Source organism: Hyaena hyaena, unplaced genomic scaffold, assembly GCF_003009895.1.
Source record: "Hyaena hyaena isolate Hyena2069 unplaced genomic scaffold, ASM300989v1 scaffold_209, whole genome shotgun sequence".
In the NCBI taxonomy this organism is placed as follows: Eukaryota; Metazoa; Chordata; class Mammalia; order Carnivora; family Hyaenidae; genus Hyaena; species Hyaena hyaena.
Genome location: NW_024080844.1, coordinates 1,340,756 through 1,364,853, shown reverse-complemented (window position 1 = coordinate 1,364,853; position 24,098 = coordinate 1,340,756). Strand labels below are relative to the sequence as shown.

General features: G+C 39.3%; 1 protein-coding gene across 3 annotated transcripts in view; it reads left to right on the top strand.

Annotated features, from left to right (window-relative positions):
• Window positions 1–24,098, top strand: part of RABGAP1L (RAB GTPase activating protein 1 like) — a 746,017-nt gene that overhangs the window by 521,334 nt on the left and 200,585 nt on the right. For all 3 annotated transcript variants that reach the window (XM_039242373.1, XM_039242375.1, XM_039242374.1), the window contains one exon: window positions 11,986–12,027. In XM_039242373.1, the coding sequence (XP_039098304.1) occupies window positions 11,986–12,027 (42 nt within the window). The remainder of the gene's footprint in view (window positions 1–11,985; window positions 12,028–24,098) is intronic.

The window sequence follows — 24,098 nt, the reverse complement described above, 5'->3', positions numbered from 1 at the left end:
TGCATTTTTTTAGTCAGACCAGGCTGCTGGTGGCTCTAAGTGGCAGGGGGCAGAGGTCGATAAAAAGAGATGCCCCATCTGGTGAATAAAAAATTGTGTTTCTATAATTAGTAAATCTTTCAAAAAGACATGGCAGGCAACAAAGGAGCTGATTTAACTTTTAAATTCTTTTTCAGTGCTTTCCTCCTATATTACTCCTGCCCCTCTTGTCCCCGGTGTTTAAGCTTTGCTAACATTTACCCATGTACCGAGTGAGGACAGAAGAAACAGAAAGGGTCACCAAAGATGGGTACACTCATTAATGGTTCCCCAGCATGAGAGAGACCTCAGGACCTTATACTCGGCTGGGTAAGAGTTGTCTATCCAGAGTATTCCCTGGTGAGTTAGTCTCGTTGTAACCCTTTCACCAGACTCATCAGCAAGCAAATTACATATGATATCTTGAGTCTTTTAAATTCTTTCAACTGTATTTTTGACTGTAAGTTCTTGAGTTATGTTTGGGTTCCCCACCCTCCGTATTCTACCTTGGTAGTACTTAAAATTTCAGCTTCTGCTTATCTCCGAAGACAGTGATAAATGTGTGATATTTTTTTTTCCTGAGCACATCACCTTGATGCATTATACCCTTGTTTTCAGATTTGGAAAGAGGTAGTGAAGCTTCTGGGATAGAAGAAGATGAAAGATAACATGTCTGAATTTTAATGTTATCACTCAGGAGCTCACTTTTCATAAAGTTTAAGAAGGAACTGAATGTAATCTGTTTTTCTTTCCAAATAACCTGAAAATGAGGCCCACCAACCAAAAAGAGTATGCTATTAATATCAATAAATTATAGAAAGAAGCTATTTTGAGGAACATTTTCATGATTTTTAATTCTCATGAAAGCTCTGTTCCTTGATCCCAACAGTCCTACTCATTACATCTGTTGATTCAGCTAATACTGAGAGCCTGCTCTGTTGCAAATAGTGTCCTGAGTGATGGAAATATACCAGTAAAGACACTGGCAGGGTTCTGCCCTCAGATAACTTACAGGGAAAGAGAGACAGGTAAACGAGTAGTTACACGGCAGTGGATGGAGAGTCTAGGGCGCTTTTTTTTTTAATTTTTTAATGTTTATTTATTTTTGAGACAGAGAGAGAGCATGAGCAGGTGAGGGGCAGAGAGAGAGACACAGAATCAGAAGCAGGCTCCAGGCTCTGAGCTGTCAGCACAGAGCCCGACGGGGTCCTCGAACCCACGGACTGTGAGATCATGACCTGAGCCGAAGTCGGACGCTTAACTGACTGAGCCACCCAGGTGCCCCTAGGGCACTTTTAAAGAGCCCTAATAAGGGGTACCTAACCCAGCCATGGGATGGGTGCCAAGAAAACCTCCTCGGAGGAAATAGCATCTAATCTCGGACCTAGAAAAAGAGAGGAGAAGCTAAGTAAAAGAGAGAAGGATGTTCCAAACACAAGAAACATCATATAGAAGGTCCAGAGGTTCAGGACATGGTCTAAAATGGGGAGTTCCTTGAGAAGAACCTAGTTTTCATTTCCCCACAGCTGTGAGGTCACTAAAAAGGGTGGGGGTTTTGGGGATAGGGAGCCACCAATGAAATCCCTACATGCAGCAGAGAGAAGAGTGCTATGGTGTCTGTACACGGAAGGGTGTCAGATCATGGAGCAGACGGTACGTGATGTGGTAGCAATCTGCTGAAAGAATGATCAGAGAGGACCTTACAATTTACCTGTAGGTGTGTGTCTTCTGGTTGGGATTCCTTGGATCAGCATTGCAAAGGAAAAACATCAGTTCAGCCTGTCTCCTGTGCGTTTCTTCCTCATGTATCTCCTCTGCTCTCGTACTGCTGACCCACTCACAGAACCCTTCCCTGCTGACACTTCCGGGCACCAGATAGGTACAGGGTTTACCTGCAACACCAGGTGGGCGACCTACAATATAACTCAGGTCTAACACTGTCTACCTTGAGATCCCACCAGTTAAGGACGCAGTACCCCAAAACTGCCCCCACTATACTTCAGATGCCAAACACTAATAGGTCCCCAGATTACCCACAACTTATGTTCATTTTGGCTACAAATCAGAAGTTCCTATCAATTTACTAGAATTGCTTATAGAACTCAGGGAAACATTTACTTAGCAGTGATGTAAACAGCTGACCAGTTCCTTAAAAACTACAGTAAAGGTGTGTCATCCACTCAGTACGTGGATGTATTCACCGACCTGGAAAGCCTGAACCCTGTACTTTTGGGATTTTTATGAAGGCATAAATTTAATGGAGGCATCATTAATTATAATAAACCCATAGGTAACTCCATTTTCAGGCCCTCCTCCCCTCTCAAGAAAATGGAAGTTGGGAGGGGAGATATTCCAAGCTTCCAATCTTGGTTTTTCTTTCTGGTGACAAGCCCTCATCAAGGAGTCATCTAAGAGCCCACACAGGGTCACCTCATTAGAACAAAAGACACTCCTACCACCTAGGAAATTATAAGGGTTTCAAGCGCCCTGTGTCAGGAATTGGGGTCAGAGACTTAATATTAGAACAAGAGATGCTTTTAGTGTTCTTATTACTTGGGAAAACACAAGGGTTTCAGGAGTTCTGTGCCTAGAATAGGAGCAGAAACCAGTATATTTCCTATGACGTCACAAGCATATATTTAATGTTGTACAAGTTGACATATTAATATATACCTTCTGATGATAAATTGATACACTTTCACACCTTTCTTAACTAATGGTCCTTTGGAGCTAGTTTAGTCAGAAAATCAAGTATTAAAATATCTGCATTGTTAATTCAACTAACCTTTAAAACAATCTTATTCTGACTTTAATAGCTTCAAATTTGAGGAAAACGTATAGTATGTCATGGTCATTTCAAATACTGTCTCTAGATATAAACTACCTGTTTTTGAATCTCACCTTCAACCATTTGTGATCTTGGGGGAGTTCATGAACCTTTAGCAATGTGCCTCAGTTTCTACATTTCTCATAATTTAATTAAATATTTTTAGGGTTCTTTTTTATTTTTTTTTAACTTTTTAAATTTTAGGGTTCCAAAAGCAATTATTGGTGTATGTTAAGTGATCAATAAATGTTAGTAGCTAATATCATCATCATCATCATCTTGTTTTCTTTCATCAGTTGGAATTAGGTCAAGTTGCAAAGAAGACTTCCCACAGCTCCTAAGTTATTTCTAGACATTTTAATTGCCTGTTGCATTTTTCTGCCGGTGTATGATTGTGGGGAGTCCCAACAAAGTAACCTGACACATTGTACCAAATAGCGCTCTGTTCTCTAATCTTTGCATGTGACTTGTCTCCTTAATTCTATTGATTTTTTAAAATAGGTTTCTTTTAAATTTTCAGAACACCTCCATGCCATATTGAATATGTAGTGGTGTTCTATAAATATTTGTTGAGTTTATTAGGCTTATGCATTTTGGGAGTTTTAAAGATCATTTTTTTTAAAGGGTGAATTGGGTCAATGGAAACTCTAGCAGGAGGTTTGGAGGAAGGGAAGGATCAAGATCAGCTGGTAGTTAGGGATTGGTGGAAGTCTTTGTCTTTATAAAGGGCATCAAAAACATCCCCACAGCCTGGGGTGGTTGACTGATAACTGTAGCTGGAAGACTGTATAATCCAAGGCTCATCGTGACTTAATGGGATTGAGAACAGAAGGGTGATTGCCAATGTTCATTACCAATAAGGCATCATAAAATACTTTCCAGGTCACACCTCTCCTTTATTAGCCAGGGGTAGTGTGTATTTATATTTTTATCTCCAGTCCTAGTTTAGGAGTCCCTTGATGGAGACATGACCTATCCATCTCCGTAAACATACAAGTGATTATATATATATACAAAGCAGTCTTCAGAATGCCTGGCACACAGATTTGATAAATATTTATCAAAACCTCTCATTTGACCTATTTCTCTTATTTTACCTCCTTTGTTACTAAAACGTTTAATTCAGATTTCATGAACCACTAAGTTTTTCCCAGAGTCACTCATAATTAAGGAGTAACTTTATTCAGTAGTTCATTTATAAAAACAAATGCAAGTAAGGCAAAGATTAAAAAAAAAACACCCACAACCAGACAGATGCATTCATATGTTAACTCTATTTTTTACCCTCCGCATTCTTGAACTCCTTCTTCTACTCATGGAAAAACTAACATGAAAATATAGTAAAAATGGAAAACGTTAATGAAACTGGGGGAAAGGGAAGGTTGGAATCATGCAAGTTTTGTTATATTTTATACTATATTAGTACGTAGGTAGCAGGCATCAGGGATGACTTAGCCGTGAGGGTTTTAAAACATTAGAACTTAGATGAATCTATATGCAAGGCTGTGGGGAAGGTCCCTGACATCTTTTTTGAGCTGCTGCTTGGTTTTCAGTGCGCAATCCTGGCCTCTAGTGGGCATCCAGAAACAAAACTCTAAACCTAAAATACAACCTTGCTTTGCTGGGTATCAAACTGCCATCAAACTCCATTATTTAGTCATCCTAAAAGGTGGGACTTTTAAAGCGCTTATACTATGAGAATGAGAATAAGGCAAAATTCTTTTGAGCTAATGTGTTACACTATTCTTGCTATTAAACCTATATGTTTAAGAGCAGCCAGTATTTCTTTATGTTTGAATGGTAATTATTCATCACTTTTTTTTTTAATGTGGAAAAATGCATTTTATAGATCACAGAAGTAAGAAATTTATCTCCCCCAGAGAGAAGCTCCGAGGTGTTCTGTTTGGGTTGCCTGATGTACACTAGAAGCTTTACCAAAGCTGAGTGGCTCTAAAACAGTGATCTTGAAGGGAGACATGTTGATATTACGTAGCCTCCTGATATGATACGGATGGACACAAACTTGATTCTGTGTTATTTGTGCCACGAATACATAATCTAAATTTCATCATAAGAAAACATCAAATTGAGGGACATTCTACAAAATAGAGTCCTGTACTCCTTGAGAAAGTATCAAATTCATTAAAGACAGAGACTTTGATCTGCCATTGTCCTAGGTGAAAGAAGACTGAGGAGACATGACAGCATAATGTACGATACGATCCAGGGTTGGATCTTGGGCTAGAAAAGGACATTAGTGGGACCTTACACAAATCTTGAATACGGCTTTCTTGGTTTTGATAGTCATACTATGGTTATGTGAGATGTTGACATTTGATGAAGTCGGGTTAAAGGGATGCAGAAATTCTTGGTACTGCTTATGCACATTTTTTCCAAATCTGAAATTATTTCAAAATGAGAGGTTTTTAAAAATTAAAACAACCATTTATTTTATTCACAATTTCTTAAATGAGGAATTTTAGGAAGATTCAGCTGTGTGGTTTATCTGTGACCCACACAGTAACCACTGGGGCACCTGAGGCTGGAAGATGATTGTTCATCCATATATGTGGCACCTAGGGGATCCTTGGCCTCTTTATTTATTTATTTTATTTAAAAATTTTTTTTTCATGTTTATTTTTGGGAGAGAGAGAGACAGAGCACGAGTTGGGGAGGGGCAGCAAGAGAGGGAGAGACAGAATCCGAAGCAGATCCCAGGCTCCAAGCTGTCAGCACAGAGCCCAACATGGGGCTCAAACTCGGGAACAGTGATATCATGACAACTGAGCCATGCAGGCGCCCCAAGATTTTTTTTTTATTTTTGAGTAATCTCTACACTCAGTATGGGGCTCGAACCCACAGTCCCGAGCTCAAGAGCCACACGCTGTTCTGACGGAGCCAGGCAAGCATTGCCTTGGCCTCTGTTTCTTATGGATGGCATCTTTTCCTATAGACCCTTTTGTTTGGCTTCTTAGAGCATAGGGTCTAAATATAACTGATAGTGCTGGTCTTCAAGGGGGCGGGAGCACTCCAGGAGATGTGGATCGAAGCTTGTACTGTTAAGGCTTAGGCCCAGAATATAGGCATAACTTTTACCATATTCTGCTGAGGAAAGCAGTAGCATAGTCTGCCCAGATTCAAGAGGCGAGGACAAAGGCCCTGCTTCTCAGTGAGAGGAGTGTCAAAGAATTAAGACCATCCTTAATTCATTACAGATACTAACCAAAATCCCACTGAATTTGCAGTAGATGGAGTTAGTGAAAAAGCTATGGATTTTTTTTAACGTTTTATTTATTTTTGAGAGAGAGAGAGAGAGAGACAGCATGAACAGAGGAGGGTCAGAGAGAGAGGGAGACACAGAATCCGAAGCAGGCTCCAGGCTCTGAGCTGTCAGCACAGAGCCCGACGCGGGGCTTGAACCCACGGACCATGAGATCATGACCTGAGCCTAAGTCGGACACTTAACCGACTGAGCCACCCAGGTGCCCCTATGGATTTTTTTTTTAATCTAACAGACACAAATTCTAGTCCTGGCTTTACCATTTACTAACAGAGTAATGCCTCTGGGCCTAGTTTGCTCATTCTCAAATGGTGGCAGTGACACATATGCCATAGAGTTATTCAGAGAATTAAGTGAAAAAATATATAAAATGGCAGCTATGACGGGCAACAAATATGCAAGCCTAATAATGTATGCTGGCAGGTTTTCAGTACTTAGCAAGCATTCAATCCCTGTGGTGTGCGTTTTATGTGCTATTTCAGTCAGTCATCACCACTTCCTGGGATGCTATGTCCCATGCTGGATCAGAAGGGCAGCATGCATTCCTCTAGCATTGGCTGTGTCTGTGGGCCTCCTCCATGCCTTGACTACTTCTGGTTTGATTATTTCGCCCTGCCTTGTGGTTAGGATTTCCATTTCCCCATACTATTTACTTCCCTTTTATTTTGATCCCTAGGGAGCCACGTGCTGATGCACACTTGGCACTGTTTGGCACTACCTTTTCAGCATTTATTCTCTGCGCTGTCAGTGTAGTTTTTGACAGCTTCTCACAGAATCTGTCAGCCCCCTCTGAGCTCACGATTGCCTGTTCATCAGAACCAGATGATCGTGTCTTCGTTTCCATGAGCACTCTGCTGTCAACCTTCCCTCATGCAGGACTGTGGGCCTACCCGGGAACTCTGCGATCCACGCCTCGCAGCAATTATTTAATTTGGGGCAATTACTCATAGATGTTCTTTAAAGAGAGCATTTTGCTGGGCTGTGGCTGAATTTTGAAACAATAGCTTCCCAATCAGTTAAGGAACCACTTCTCCATGCACACAAGGCTGATAATAGTCTGCTGTCGCTGGAGGAAGGTGATGACCCTTTCTTGCCACAACATGCCAAGTTTAAGATGCCTCACACCCTGCAAGCAGTCAGCTGCTTTTTGTGAGTGTTTTCGATATGGGACAAAGTATAAGATTTGGATATGGTAAAGTCACCACTTTGTTATCTTTCTACCCTCTGCTCTCAAAACTTATATTAAATGGAAGGAATCAGGGGCGTCTGGGTGGCTCATTTGGTTAAGTGTCCAACATCGGCTCAGGTCATGATCAATCCCTGCATCGGGCTCTGTGCTGACAGCTCAGAACCTGGAGCCTACTTTGGATTCTGTCTCTCTCTCGCGCTCTTGCTCTCGCTCTTGCTCTCTTTCTTGCTCTCTCTCACTCTTGCTCTCACTCTCTCAAAAATAATTAAACATTAAAAAATATTTTAAAAAGGGAAGGAATTACTTTAATCCTTTATGAATTTGAGGGCACATTGAAAACCCCCAACTAAAGCATATATTCATCCATTCACTTATTTATTGAGCCATCTTCTCTAACTTGGTGGTTAAGAGAATGACTTGTAGAATTAATTATACTGCGTAGTTTAAAATCTGCTTACTAGCTGTATGACCTTGGGAAATTTACTTTGACTTCTCTGAATCTTCATTTGGATGGAATTAAAATGGAATTGAGGGTTGTGGGATGAAATAAGGGCATGTTTTCATTGTGATTAATTCATCTTTTGGCATATAAATAATACTCAGTGGATGTTGGCCTTTAAATATTATCTTGAACTTGGAGTTAGAACTTGTACCATAAATAATAGGGTAGCTACAAAAACATATTTATCTGTTATTTTTACTCTTCATAGTTCTCCAAATGTCCTATTAGGAACACTTATTTACTCCTCAGTACCTAAAAAATTGTTACAGATCACATATTCCTGAAAAGGAGAGGCATCTTGAAAATATAGGACATCTTTTTTTTTTAATGTATTTCAAAAAGTATATTTCAGCTCAGTTAGTCAAAGACTGAATCATGTAAGAGTGGGTGGACAATTAAGTAACAACAGGGGATTTAGTCATGTTACCTTGGTAGAGCGAAGGGGTGGTTGTTCCCTTATAATTCACTTTTTGTCAGCTAAAAGTCTGAGGACCAAAGCTTGCACTGACATTGTCATCTTAAATCCAACCTGTATGTGGTGCTGCAGTTGTAAACTGACCAAGTGCTGTATCTCGTTTGCATAGTCTGGCCACACTATTCTACTTTAGTTTAAGGCTTGCAAAGTCTTTACTTTTCTCCATTTTTATGGGTGACATCCAGAGCTTCCGTAAGCAGATGCAGCAACATGTTCTTACTCCCAACTGGTTTAAAGAGTTGACCTATATAAATTGTTAATAGTAACAGAAAGGTACCGCTTTAGTTTCCTAACTAAACACTACTTACTTTTGATTTAAAACACATGCTATGCTATCTTCCTAAGTACAATATTTTGAACATGTAAGTATTCATTAACACTGTTGGATTGTCCTTTTGAACTAATGTAAACTATAGGATTATTGGCTCCACTAAGTGGGCCCAGACAATTATACATCTTAATAGTTACTATTATTATTAACATGTATTCATTTTTTGAAAGAGAGAGACACACAGAGCATAAGCAGGGGTGGGGCAGAGAGAGAGGGAGACACAGAATCCGGAGCAGGCTCCAATCTCTGAACTGTCAGCACAGACCCGGCGTGGGGCTTAAACTCACAAACTGCGAGATCATGACCTGAGCTGAAGTCAGATGTTCAACTGACTGAGCTACCCAGGCTCCCCTAAATTCTAATAGTTTTTAAAAAACCATATCTTGTATTTCTGTCAGATCTAATATTTCAATTGACAGCTGTCTATATAAGCTATTTGTTTCTAATCCCATCTACCAAACATTTTGTTCTTTTAGTTTGCTACTTCTGATACCTATAAACCCGATACCTATAAACTATAGTCATATCACCAAACTAATTCAGAGTGCATATGAAATAAAAATTTGAATAAGTTTTTGTGTTGCTAGATCTATTTTGGTTATCTAGAGATCTTTAGCTTTTTTTTTTTTTTTTAATTTCTAAGCTCTTGGTGTTTTTCACAGCTCAGTTATTGTCCAGTAGTTTGACTTTAACATAATAAATTGGTCTACTTGGGTTCATAGAGACAAGAGCAAATCTCAGAAATTTTAGGATAGCTAGTATAGTTTAGTCATTTGGTCCTCAAATAAGCACCTATTGTGTATGTCACACCAGCACTGAGTGGTAAAAATGCCCTTAAACTAGACATTAGGAGGCTTGGGGGGATGATCCTAGCCTTCTACTAAATCCATATATAACCTTAGGTTAGTCAAGTTCACATTCTGAAAAATGAGAATTATAATACAGGTTGTTATGAGAATCTGTGAGATTTCACTATTCCTGTGAAATCAAGGAGGTTGAGAAGATAGCAGAGTTGGTTGGATGTGGAGTGCAGTCTCCAAAGTGTACCCTGAAGGGATTTGGGGGGAGAGGAGGGCCGGGAGACTGACTTGGGATAAAAAGCCAGAGCGTTATAAGCATTAGAGAACTGGAGACAAGAGGGGCTTACGTTGTAAGCGGTGACTAGGAAAACAAGATCCTGAGATAGAGTGGACTTAGTCCTGCTGGCAGGTTGATAAGCACTGAGGTCGTGAGAATTCACCACTGGTGAGCAGCCAGTTGTGGGGTGGAGGGGGATGGAGCACTTAGTGGGGGAGGCCTCAAATTTAGGAAAGCAGATTCTGCTTCATTATAACCCAAGTTTTTTTAAATCTACAATAGTCTTCTTTTTTCTAACTGATAAATTGTGATCAGAACAGGTGCAGAATCACTGCTTGGTGTGACAATGAACCAAATGCTTTGGTTTTGTCTTCCAGCCTGGTTACGCTTCCTGCCACCTTGAGTCCCTAGAACAATTAACAGAGTAAACCCCAAACCTCCAACCAAATACTTTGTAGTAATTATGCAGCCCTTATGCCAGTAAGTCATATTTTGGGTAGTTGGCTATGAAAGTTAAGCAAATTATAATAGGAATTTACTCTGAGTATCTCATTTTAATCCTTGCTTCTGATTTTGGAGACAGGAGAAGGATGGTTTATTAGAAGTTCTTTGTGTAGGTGTACCTGGATGAATTGTCAGACTCTTGATTCTGGCCCAGGCCATGATCTCACCATTCGTGGGGTCGAGCCCCTTGCCCAGCTCTGCACTGACAGTGCAGAGCCTGCTTGGGATTCTCTCTCTCCCTCTCTGTGCATCTCTCTCTCTCTCTCTCTCTCTCAAAAATGAATAAATAGGGGTGCCTGGGTGGCTCAGTTGGTTAAGCTTCCGACTTTGGCTCAGGTCATGATCTCGCAGTTCATGGGTTCAAGCCCCATATCGGGCTCTGTGCTGACAGTTCAGAGCCTGGAGCCTACTTTGGATTCTGTGTTTCCCTCTCTCTCTCTCTCTCTCTCTGCCTCTCCCTCACTTGCACTCTCTCTGTCTCTTGAAAATAAAAAAAAAAGTTTTTAATTATTAAATAAACTTAAAAAAATGTTCTTTGCATAATACATCTGGTATAGAAGTTCTTTGTCTAGGGGAGCCTGGGTGGCTCAGTCGGTTAAGCATCGACTTTGGCTTAGGTCATGATCTTATGGTTTGTGAGTTCGAACCCCATGTCGGGCTCTGTTCTGACAGCTTGAAGAGTGGAGCCTGCTTTGGTTTCTTGTCTCCCTCTCTCGGTGTCCCTCCCCTGCTGCAGTGTGCTCTGTCTCTTTCTCACTCTCAAAAAAAAAGAAAGAAAAACATTAAAAAAAATAATTAGAAAAAAAGAAATTCTTTGTCTGATACATCTGGTGCAGCACTGTGTCTTAAAAGGCAGATAGACTATATTTGTGACCAAGCTGAAGAGGGCACATACATAGACCCTGGACTTATAGGAGGCATCAACTCGTACTTGAAAGATCTTTCTTCTCCTCTATGATGACTTGCATGGAAGGAGAAGTCATATTTGTGGCAACTTTGTTTCTGATGGTCATCTTGAGCATTTAAGATTTCTTGTATTTTGAATTTAACGTCTCAATATGTCTTCAGAGTCACTGGGCTGAGCTCAGAGCTCAAAATTCAGCTAAGACTTCTTAACAAGGTGTTTAATGTGTTTACTCCTAAAGAGATATTGCTTTGGGTTTCAGGGGGGAAAGGGGAAAGGAAGTCTAGCAGATGGCCCCTAATCACACCTCTAGGTGCACAGACACTACTTGAAAGCAAACACTAAAGCACTAAGAACAGGGGTGGAAATCCAGTGCGATGCTCACAGCTCCCCTCCTACAACCTGTCCCAGTTATCAGCAATGCTGTTTTGTTTTGTTTTGCCTGCTGCTGGCCGTTTACCTCACCAAGATGTGCATACCGTGACTTAGGAATTTCATGGAATAATTTTATACTTCTGTATCACTGCCATCTTGATCAAAAGAACTTGACATTCACAAGGCTTAGACCCATGCAAATAATCCAGAAAGTGAGGGGAAAATAATGTATTGAATAATTTACTGAAGGATTGAAGGAAAAGAATTTATTGTAAAAACAATAATTTTATGTGAACATTAATTAAATAGCACCAAAAATGTGCAGTAAGCCTGTTGGAGAAGGAAAATACCTTTCAAAAAAAATCTTATTGTTTAATTATTATTGTATGTGAAGATGAAAGCACTTAGGGATTTTATTAGAGATAAGGAAGTCTTGGGGAAATACTTAATACAATAGTGATAGATGTGGCAGTATTGATTTGGGCTCTCTTTTTCTATTTCAGGGTTTGAATATAATCTTTCACGTAGCCTTGGCTCTCCTAAAGGTAAGTCTCTTTTTATCTTTAAATTGGGCATAATTCAAATGTATAGCCTTTGACTCATTCTAGATTCTTGAACACAAAAAAAGACTTTCGTGAGGAACTCTGAATCTCTCCTTTGTTGTTTGTTTCTTTGTTTTCCTTATAATCCATTTAATTTTACTATCAAAGCACTCCTTCCAATAATATATAAAGTTGTTTTCATTCATACAAGTTGGATGATGTAAGAAAAAAAGTTAAAAACTGTTTTCTGTCAAAATGATGCCAGCCTTTTTCTTAAAATACTTTCTACCATGATAACATCCCTGGAGCTACTCAAACATAGACTTGAATTATTAGAAAGCTTTTATAATATACTGACTAAAAAAGAAACTGCTACATTTCATTTTTTTGTATTGTTTTCTTTTTATTTTTTTATTTATTTATTTTTTACAAATAGTTTATTGTCAAATTGGAAAACTGCTACATTTCAATTTGCACTTCTTTCTCTGAGAGCTAGAAACTTATGAGACACTTTAGAATTCAATTACAATTACCTTGTTGGATTTTATATCAACATATCAGTGCAGCTTTAACAGTGTGGTAATAGGAAGACATTTGCTGCAGAGCTGGTGAGAGTAATCTAGCCGGTCAGTTTTTGTCCTTCAGCCCAAGATGACATTCTGTTACTGAAGGCGATAATTGCCTTATTTATTTTTTAAAAACTGCAGGCTCACCCTTTCCCTGTAAAACATAGTTGTTAAAATTGCAAACCCTGGACTTGGACAGATTTGAATCTCATTTCATCTCTGGTGTATGACCTTGGGCAAATTGCTCTAAGTGCTCAGACCCTGAGTTTTGAGATAATGATAGACACTAATTTATGGGATTGTTGTAAGAATTAAATATGATGATATATGAAAATCCTTAATATAGTATCTAGAACATTTTATTGCCTAAAAAATGTTAGCTATCATTATTGTGGTTATGGTTATATTCACAGGATAACTCAGATTTTGTTCCTAGATCCGGATCATTCTTCCAAATTTCCAAAAGCTAATGATTTGATGTCTTCAGACAGCTGCTTGATATTTTTTTTCCATATGCAAATACCCTGATCTAAAACAAAGACATGACATAATATGGGTCCTCTGTGCATCAAGAGGTGGGGTGCTCTCCTCACGTCTTATTCTGTTAAACACTTGTTTTTGTGAAGTTCATAAATTGTACTTTAAATTGTTCATTAAACAACTTGAATTTAGATACGAACATTTCTTATACTAAAGTTATTTTGAAAGGAAAAAATTTTAAATATTTCAGTAAAATAACAAAAATGGGGCGCCTGGGTGGCTCAGTCGGTTAAGCGTCTGACTTCAGTTTAGGTCATGATCTCAGGGTTCGTGGATTCAAGACCCACTGTCAGAGAATGAGGAGGGGAGGGGCAGAAAGAGAGGGAGACACAGAATCCGAAGCAGGCTGGAGGCTCTGAGCTGTTGTAACACAGAGCCCGACATGGGGCTTGAACTCACGAACTGCGAGATTATGACCTGAGCCAAAGTCAGACGCCTAACAGACTGAGCCACCCAGGTACCCCTTTAAAAAAATTTTTTTTACATAAAATAACATATTTGCATATGTCTTTTAATGAAGTCATGGATCTCTGCCTCTAATTTTTTTATTTGTTTGTTTGTTGTCGTTAGGACAGATCAAAACCAAAAACCTTCTAAGAACTTTCGGTATAGGGCTAGGATAAGACTTTTAGAATGCCCAAGCAGTGAAAGTTTTTTTTTTTTTTTTTTTTTAATTGTATGAATGGACCTTTATTTTTGTTGTTGGTTTTTTTTTTTTTTTTTACAAATAGTTTATTGTCAAATTCGTTTCCACATAACACTCAGTGCTCATCCCCACAAGTGTCCTCCTCCATGCCCATCCCCCCCCCCCCCCCACATCCATCAGTCCTCAGTTTTTGTCAGCATTCAAGAGTCTCTCATGGTTTGCCTCTCTCCCTTTCCCCCACCATTTCCGCCCTTCTTCTCCCCCTTGTTCCTCCGTCAAGTTCCTCCTAATCCTCCTATACGTGCAACCATGTGATATTTGTCCTTCTCTGCCTGACTTATTTCGCTCAGCATAACACCCTTAAGGTCCATCCATGTGGCTACACATGGCCAGATTTCATTGTTTCTCATTGCCATGTAGTATTCCATGGTATAGATAAACCACATCTTCTTGATCCATTTTTCTTTTGATGGACACTTAGGTTCTTTCCATGTTTTAGCTATTGTGGAGAGTGCTGCTATGAACATTGGGGTACATGTGCTCCTATGCCTCAGCATTTCTGTATCCCTTGGGTAAATTCCTAGCAGTGCTATTGCTGGGTCATAGGGGAGTTCTATTGTTAGTTTCCTGAGGAACCTCCACACTGTTTTCCAGAGGGGCTGTACCAGTTTACATTCCCACCAACCGTGTAGGAGGGTGCCCGTGTCTCCACATCCTCGCCAGCATCTAGAGTTCTCTGATTTGCTCATTTTAGCCACTCTGACTGGCGTGAGGTGGTATCTCAGTGTGGTTTTGATTTGTATTTCCCTGATGAGGAGGGATGCTGAGCATCGTTTCATGTGTCTGTTGGCCATCTGGATGTCCTCTTTGGAGAAGTGTCTGTTCATGTCTTCTGCCCATTTCTTCCAAGCAGTGAAAGTTTTATATAATTCAGACTACAAACAGTACTTAGCCATAAAGCAAGTGTAAGGAAGTCCAGCAAAGTTATGGTTTTTCCTATCATATCTAATTTGTTTTTAAGCCTCAGATGTTATATCTTTCCCAAAAATGCCTTTCTTCATTTTTTTGCTGACTTTTCTTTACCAGTGCACTTAGCACACACTTACTCTGTCTTTTGGGGGTAATCCAGAATTTCCTGCAGTAGGTATATTTGACCTATACTCTGTGTCAGCCCAGTATCTGTCTGGTCAGTTATCTTCCTGATTAACAGGTGCTTTTGGTTTGATTGCATTATTTTCATTTATTTTTGTCCATGTTAACTTCATATCGCCTGTGCAGAGAACATTCTCTGGCCACAGGCCAGAAAGGTTTTTGTATCTTCTGTAACAACATGGGTGTTATATAGTATCATCTTGGAGGATTTTCATATAGAAGGTAAAAAGGAGAGCTTTCTCACTACTCTTGGCCTATGTTTACATCCCTTCCTTGTAGGAATCTTGGAGCTGTTTAGAGACAGTTTATAGAGGCTGAATGGAAGTGTACCAAATGGATCTGATTGCCTAGATCAGATCTTTTTCCACCTCAAAAAAGAATATCCCAAACATATATGACAGTGACTAACTTTTACCTAGCCATATAAAAGAATGTTTATTTGTTTACATGAAGTAAAACACACTTAGGGACAGTTCAAAGTTCTTATGAACCCAGCATAAATTATTCATTAGCACACATTAAATATCCAGGAGTTATTTGTAAGAGAATTGTTATTGTAAGAGAATTGTGAATTGTACTAACCAGAGAAAACTATAATTCTCTCCCATAGCTGATAATTGAGGGAGTCAAGGCCCCAGGTTGCCTAAAGTCTTTTGGCTTAGTAATAGCAAAGCTGAATCTATAATATTTTTAAGCAGCATAATTATAGGTGACGGTCTCTGTTGCTCAGTATGGTTGAAAGACAACTACTTCCTGAATGGGAGCTACATTCTTTTGAGGTAGAAATAGTCTCCTAAGTAGCTAGAAAGCAATTATCATAAAAGAATGGTTCATTACAGTATAGCATCATCAGATCATTTAGGATATTGGCAGTGTCCATTAGGTATGTTAGATATATTCCCTCAAATCTAATTCATTTATTTTTTTTCTAATTTTTTTCTAATTCATTTATTATATGAAACATTTAGTAATCACAGCACACAGTACATTATAATAGATAAGAGATGATCAATCAGAATTAAGCTGATTAATTAATGTTGGCAGAGAATTTTTGATCAGAATAGGTTCTTTGCATTCAGACAGTGGTTCATTTGGTGTCTTAGGTGTACATATAAATATTACAGAGAGAAAGAAAACCCATTCACATTTCCATCCCTAGAGGCAACCATAATGAAAGTTCAGTGTAAGAGCTTCCTTCCATGCTTCCGCCTATGAATATGTAAGCATGCATTACTTATCCACGTACATATATATGTGTGTGTACATACAGATTTTTTAATATGGGTTTGAAGATTACAGTTAAGACTATTGGAAGTAAGAGATAAATCTAGAAGAACAATGTAAAGGGAAGAACATATGTTTATTTTCTCACAAAAAATGCTGATGAACCAGACTCTTTTTCATTTAATAATATATGATGACCATCTTCTTTGTCACTACAGACATGTAGCGGTTAAAAGCATGGATGCTAGAACCAGACTACTTGAGTTCAAATCCCAGCTCCCAAAATTTATCTAGAAATCTTAGATAAATTACAGTTTCTCTATCTTTAAAATGGAGATATTAGTAACACCTTTCCCCTAGGATTGTTAGAGTTTAATGAGTTACTAGATGATTGGTGCCTGGAAATTTGTAAGCATGACCCTGCACCCAGGTACTGTTATTATGCATAGACCTGCCTGGGGTTTTGTGATGACTGATTAGTATCTTGTTGTGTGTACCATAGTTTTACTTAATAATTTTATATTTAGTTTTTATGGATGTTGACGTTGTTTCTTAGACTTTTCCTGTTAGACACACATCCTTAAAGTTCCATCTTTGAATACTTACTTAATATGAAGTATCTTTTGGATAAACTTCAAAGAATGTAATTGCTGGGTCAGACTGTTACATGTGCTGGGTCTCATTTGAGTTTTTGATGCATATTGCAAAATTACTGTCTACTAGCAATGTGAGAGTACATTTTCTCCGTATGTGCTTTTATGGACAGTGAAAACAAGTTGTAAAAGCAACTGAAAAAAAATTATGATTATACCAATTTGTTCACTGTAAACAAACAAACAACTCTTCAGGCAGTTTTGAAGAGTCCAATGTTCTTTCATTTGGGAACATCTTTTCTTTTTCTTCTTTCTTTCTTTTCTTTCTTTCTTTCTTTTCTTTCTTTCTTTCTTTTTTTTTTTTTTTTTTTGGGAATTTTTTTTTTTAGGGAAGCCAGTTGATGCTGGCCAAATTTTAGAAGAAAGAGCCTGGCTTGGATGGGCTTTTTATATTATGTAAAAGTTCCAAGGCATATCTGATGTTTTTGGCTTTTCAACATCTCTACTATGGTCTTTTTTCCGTCCCATTCTATTGAAGCTTTTTTGATGAAGTCACTAACAAAATCAGTGGACATGTTTCCATTTTTATCTTACTTGAATCTTCAACAGTTATCAAAACCGCATAAAGACGTAACACTTCCCTTTTTCTGAGGCTCTCCCTTGGCTTCTGTCTTATTTTTTTTAATCTCCCTCTCGCCTTCTTCTCATTTTACTTTTGCTCACCCCTTTTTTCCCCCAGTCATTAACTTGGAGTTCCACAGGGCTCCAGCGTCTAAGGACTCACTTGGTGCTTCCTCCTTGCTGATCTTGTTCATTCCCCTGGTTTCATCTATAAATGTTCACTCTCATCTTTATATTTAGCCCAGATCCAAATATTTGGCTTGGACCTACCATTTCTACTTGGATGTTTCAGAGGCACATCAAATCCAAAAGCCAAAACTGAACTGATATGTCCTCCCAGACCTATGCCTTCTCCAGTAACCTTCACCTAAGTGAAGGTACTAACTACCCACCTGCTCAAAGGAGAAACCTGGAAGTTATCCTTAACACCTGTCTTTTCTTAATGCCCAACATCTACTGAGTCATCAACTCCCACTTTGGTAGTTAGGCTACCAAACCCTTTAACTTGGACTGTTACAGTGACCTCTTTCACTAAGAAATAATGAACATACGGGGTACCCAGGTGGCTCATTTGGTTAAGTATCCGACTCTTGATATTGGCTCAGGTCATGATCTCACAGTGGTGAGATGGAGCCCCACATCAGGCTCCGTGCTGAGCGTGGAGAACCTGCTTGGGATAATCTCTTTCCCCCCCGTCTCTGCCCTTCCGCCGCTCACTTGTGCATGTGCACACATGGATCCTCTCTCTCTCTCTCTCTCTCTCTCAAAGATAAATAAATAAACATTAAAAAAAATAGGGGTGCCTGAGTGGCTCAGTCGGTTCAGTGTCCAACTTTTGTTCAGGTCATGATCTCGTGGTTCATGGGTTCAAGCCCCGTCAAGCTCTGTGCTGACAGCTCAGAGCCTGGAGCCTGCTTCAGATTCTGTGTTTCCTTCTCTCTCTGCCCCTCCTCAACTCTTGCTCTTTCTCTCTGTCTCTCAAAAATAAATAAATGTTAAAATAATAATATAAAAGTGGTGAGAGTGTACATCCTTGTCCTGTTCCTGATCTTAGGGGAAAAACTGAGAGTTTCCTCCATCAAAGATGATGTTAGCTGTGGGTTTTTCATAGATGGTCTTTTTTTTTTTTTTTTTTTGAGGTTCTCTCTAAACCTACTTTTTTGAGTTTTTTAATCATGAATGGATGTTGTGCTTTTTCAAATGCTTGTTCTGCATCTGTTGAAGTCATCATATGATTCTTATCCTTTCTTTTATTAATATGGTATATCACATTGATTGATTTGTGAATATTAAACAACCTTTGCAACCCAGGAATAAATCCCACTTGATCTGGTGAATGATTTTTTAATGCATTGTTGATTTCATTTTGCTAATATTTTGTTGAAAATTTTTGCACATGTTCATCAAGGATATTGATTGGCCTGTAGTTCCTTTCTGGTGTGCTTATCTGGTTTTTATACCAGGGTAATGCTGGTGTCAGAATGAATTTTGAAGTTTTCCTTACTTTTCTATTTTTTTTGAATAGTTTAAGAAGAAAATAATAATTCTTCATTAAATGTTTGGTAAAATTTGCCTGTAAAGCTATCTGGTCCAAGACTTTGTTTACTGGGAGTTTTTAATTTAATTTTTTTGTTACTGACTCCATTTCTTTCCTGGTTATCGGTGTGTTAAAATTTTCTATTTCTTCCTGTTCCAGTATTTGTAGGTTATATGGTTCTAGGAATCTATTCATTTCTTCTAGGTTTCCCAATTTGTTGGCATGTAGTTTTACATAATATTCTCTTATAATTGTTCCTATTTCTGTAGTGTTGGTTGTTATTTCTTCTCTCTCATTTGTGATTTTATTTGGTCCTTTCTCTTTTCTGTTTGATAAGTTTGCCTAGAGGCTTATCAGTTTTATTAGTATTTTAAAAGAACCATTTCATGATTTCATTTATCTGTTCCATTGTTTTTTAGTTTCTATATCATTTATTTCTCCTCAGATTGTTATTATTTCCTTCCTTCTGCTGGCTTTAAGCTTCATTTGTTCTTCTTTATCTAGCTCCATTAGGTGTAAGGTTAGATTGTTTGAGGTTTTTCTTGCTTCTTACAGATAGGCCTGTATTGCTGTATATTTCCGTCTTAGGACCATTCCTGTTGAATCCCAAAGGTTTTAGACCATTGTGTTTTCATTTTCATTTATTCCCATATTTTTAATTTCTTCTTTGATTTCCTGGTTGACCCATTCATTGCTTAGTAGCGTGTAGTTTAACTTCCATGTATTTGTGGTCTTTCCAGATTTTTTCTTCTGGTTGACTTTTAATTTCATAGCATTGTGGTCAGAAAAGGTGCATGGTATGACCCCAGTCTTTTTGTATTTGTTGAGGCCTATTTTGTACCTAATATGTGATCTCTTCTGGTGAATGTTCTATGTGCACCTGAAAAGAATGCATCCTACTTTTTTTCGGGTGGAATGTAATGAATCTGTCTGGTCCAGTGTATCATTCAAAGCTACTATTTCCTTGTTGGTTTTTCTGTTTAAATGATATGTCCATTAATGTACGTGGGGTGTTAAAGTCCCCTCCTATTATTGTATTATTATCAGTTATTCCTTTATGTTTGTTATTAATTGTTTTATGTATTTAGGTGGTACCATGTTGGGTGCACAAATATTTACAATTGTTATATCTTCTTATCGGATTGTCACCTTTATTATTATTTAGTGCTCTTCTTTGTCTCTTGCTACGTCTTTGTTTTAAAATCTAGATTATCTGATATAAGTGTTGCTACTCTGGCTTTCTTTTAACATCCATTTGCCTGATAAATGTTTCTCCATCCCCTCAATTTCAATGTGCAGGTGTCTTTTGGTCTAAAATCAGTCTTTTGAAGGCAGCATATACATGGATCTTATTTTTTTATCCACTCTGTCACCCTACTTCTTTTGACTGGTGCATTCAGCCCATTTACGTACAAAGTAATTATTGATAGGTATATATTTCTTGCCATTTTATTTCTTGTTTGTGGTTGTTTCTGGAAATTTTCTCTGATCCCTTCTTGTCTTTCTATCATGTTTTGCTGATTTTTTTAGTGATATATTTGGATTTATTTATTCTTTGCATGTTTATTAGTGGTTTCTGATATATGGTTACCATTAGGTTTATATTTAACCTCTTCTGCTTATATCAGTCTATAAATTAAGTCCACGGAACTCTCTTTTCTCCTCTCCTCCCCACATTTTAGGTTTATATTATTATAATATGTATATAATATATCTGTATGTATGTTATACATATACATACATACAGTAAGTCCCTTAATTTATTTTTTATAGAAATACTTATTTTTACTGCTTTTTTGATTCCTGCCTTTGTAATGTCACTTTTGGTCTCTCCTTTCCACTCAAAGAGTCCCTTTTAATATTTCTTGCAGAAATGGTTTAGTGGTTATGAACTCCTTCAGTTTTTGTTTATCTAGAAATTCTTTATCTCTCCTTCATTCCTGAATGACAGCCTAGCTGAATAGAGGATTCTTGGCTGCAGGTTTTTCCCATTCAGCACTTTGAATATGTCACGCTACTCCCTTCTGGCTTGCAAAGTTCCTGTTGAAAAATTTCCAGCTAGCCTTATGAGTTTTCCCTGAAAGTTAGTGACTTCCCTGTAAGTTAAAAACTTCCCAGCAAGTTTTGTTTTGCTGCTTTTAAAATATGTTATCAGTATATTTTGTAAATTTAATTACAATATGTTTGATGTGGTATGTATTTATTGATATTGTTGTGGGTTCTCTGTGCCTCTTGGGTCTAAATGTCTGTTTCCTTCCCCAGATTAGGGAAGTTTTCAGCTATTATTTCTTCAAATGAATTTTCTGCCCCCTTTCTCTCTCTTCCTGTGAGACTCCAGTAATATGAATGTTATTATGATTGATGTCATTAAGTTCCCTAAGTCTATTCTCGTTTTGCAAAATTCATTTCTCTCTCTTTTTGTTCAGCTTGATTACTTTTCATTATTCTGTCTCCTAGGTCATTAATTCGTTCCTCTGCTTCTTCCAGCCTGCTCTTCATTTCATCGTGTTTCTCATTTATTTTATTGTGCCTCTTATCTCTGTTATGCTATTCTTTATCTCTGTTAAGGGTCACACTCATGTCTTCCACCCTTTTTTCACATCCAGTTAGTATCCTTATGATCACTGTTTTAAGTTCTCTATCAGGCATATTGCTTATATCTGTTTTGCTTAGATTCTGGCTGTGGCCTTGTCCTGTTCTTTCATTTGGGATAAATTTCTGTCACATTTTGTGTGCCTCTCTGTATCTGTTTCTTTGTGTTAAGAAAGTCAGCTGTATCTTCTAATCTTGAAGATTGTAACTTTATGAAGAGATTCTGGAGTGCCCTGTAGTGTAGTGTCTCCTGCTCACCAGAACCAGGCACTGCAGGAGAGTAGCCTAGGTGTGTTGCTTATGCCCTGTTATTGTATCTGAGTCACTTTTCCTTTCAGTGCAGTTGTCTGCACAGACTCTCTGCCTGTTGTGGGCTATGCTTGCTTTCTGTGGTATTAGTGAGACTCAGGCAGGCCATTTCTGTGGGAGTGTGCCCTCTGGGGAACTTGGGAGCAGGCTAACGGCATTAGCAAAATTTGCACTGGGCCACTAGTTCTTTTTTTTATTTTTTTTTTAAAGTTTATTTATTTATTTTTGAGAGAGAGAGAGAGAGAGAGAGAGAACACACAGGAGCAGAGAGAGGGGGAAAGAGAGGGAGAGAGAGAGAATCCCAAGCAGGCCCTGCACTATCAGCGCAGAGCCCAGTGTGGGGCTCGAACTCACAAACCATGAGATCATGACCTGAGCCAAAATGGAGAGTCAAACGCTTAACTGACTGAGCCACCCAGGTGCCTGCGGGCCACTAGTTCTACGCCAGGTACTCAGAAGTGCTGCGGCTGCTGGGGGCTGTGTGCTGGGATGGCCAGGGCACAAGGCTAGGTATGGCGCACAGCGATGGCTGCACATAGCCAGCCCATGGTGCACAGTGATGGCTGCACCTAGCCGGTCCATGGCGCACAGTTATGGCTGCACATAGCTGGTCCCATGCACAGAGGTGGCTGGGGTTGCACCACTGGGTGCAGTGCAAGACAGCAGCTGGGGGTATTCACCTAGGTGTGTCACACAACAGTAGCTGGGATTACAAGGCTGGTTGCCACAGTAGATGTGCCCCGGGCAGCTGGCCAGGGCCCATGTGTGGCTTTAACAAAAATTGCCCGAAGCCTAGGGCTGAGGCTGGCAGGCGTGGGGTAGGGAGTCCTCAGGAGCACTTGTAGGCATAGCACACTGCTAGGGGTGTTGGTGGCAAGTGTCTGTGCGGCCCACTTCCCACAGGGGGCTCTATGTTTATGCTGGGGAGCTTCCCACAGAGGGAGAAAGTGGCATCTCCAGCTCCCTAGTCTTCACAGAAGTCCCCTAGCATTCTCTGAAATCAGTATGAACAGATCTGTCTCCCATTTGTCCCCAGCATGCTATAAAGTGCCATTTTTATGTTGCCCTCCTGTGCAGGCTGCTGTTTCTTTAAGGGTAGCAACCCAGCTGTCACCTGCCCCCCCCCCCCCAGCTTATCCAGTGCCCAATCAGCTGACTTTTATTTTTTCATTTTTAAAAAAAAAAATTTTTTTTGAGAGAGAGATTGTGTCTGTGTGAGCAAGGAGGGGCAGAGCGAGAGAGAGGGAGAGAGAGAATCGATGCAGGGCTCTATCCCAGCAACTGTGAGATCATGACCTGAACTGGAATCAAGAGTCAGACACTTAACCGACCGAGCCACCAGGTGCCCCAGAATCAGCTGACTTTTAAAGTGCCAGCCTCCAAGTCACACTGGTTTTAAAAACTCATAGAATTCATCCCCTCTGGTTTCTAAAGCCAAGCATTTTGGGGATTAGTCTTCCCAGTGTGGGCGCCCTGGTGTGAGGGCCTGTTTGTTTCTCTCTCCCCTCGCACAGCTCCCTCCCTTCTTCAGGCAGCTTCCTTCCACCTCTCTGACATTCCTAACCTTCCAGACGCAGCCTCTTCTCTTTATTTAGTTGTAGAGTTTATTCTCCCTGTCTTCGAATCACTCTCCAGTTTATCAACTTGGACGTGTGTGATAGCCAGTTGAAAATGTGGGATGGGGTGAGTTCAGGGCCCTCCAACTCCTCCATCTTCCCAAACTCCCAAGATTTCTTCATCTAAGGTTTTTATCATTGTAACTCTTCTATTTGGATCTTTGATCTGCCTTGAATTTGTTTCTGTATATGGACTGTGATCGGGCGTTATGGTCATCCTCCCCCACCAAATAATTCATGTGGTGAAATCTTAAACCCCAGTCCCTCAGACTATGACTGTATTTGGAGAGAGTCTTTAAAGAGGGAATGAAATTAGAATGAGGTCATTAGGGTGGACCCCAATCCAGTAGGACTAGTGTCCTCATAGGAAGAGGAGATTACGGTACACGGAGGGACGACCCTGTGAACACGCAGGGAGAAGATAGCCATCTATGAGCCAACAAGCGAAGCTTCAGAAGACACCAACTGTGCTGACACATTGGACTTCTAGCCTTCAGAATTGTGAGAAGTTTTGCTGCTTAAGCCACTCAGTCTCTGGTTCTTTGTCACAGCATCCCTAACTAACTGATACAGTAGGAATACAACTTTATTTTTTAGCATATGGATATCTAGTTGTCCTGGTTACATTTGTTTAAAAGACTCTTCTTTTCCCCTTGAATTGGATGATCTTGGCATCCT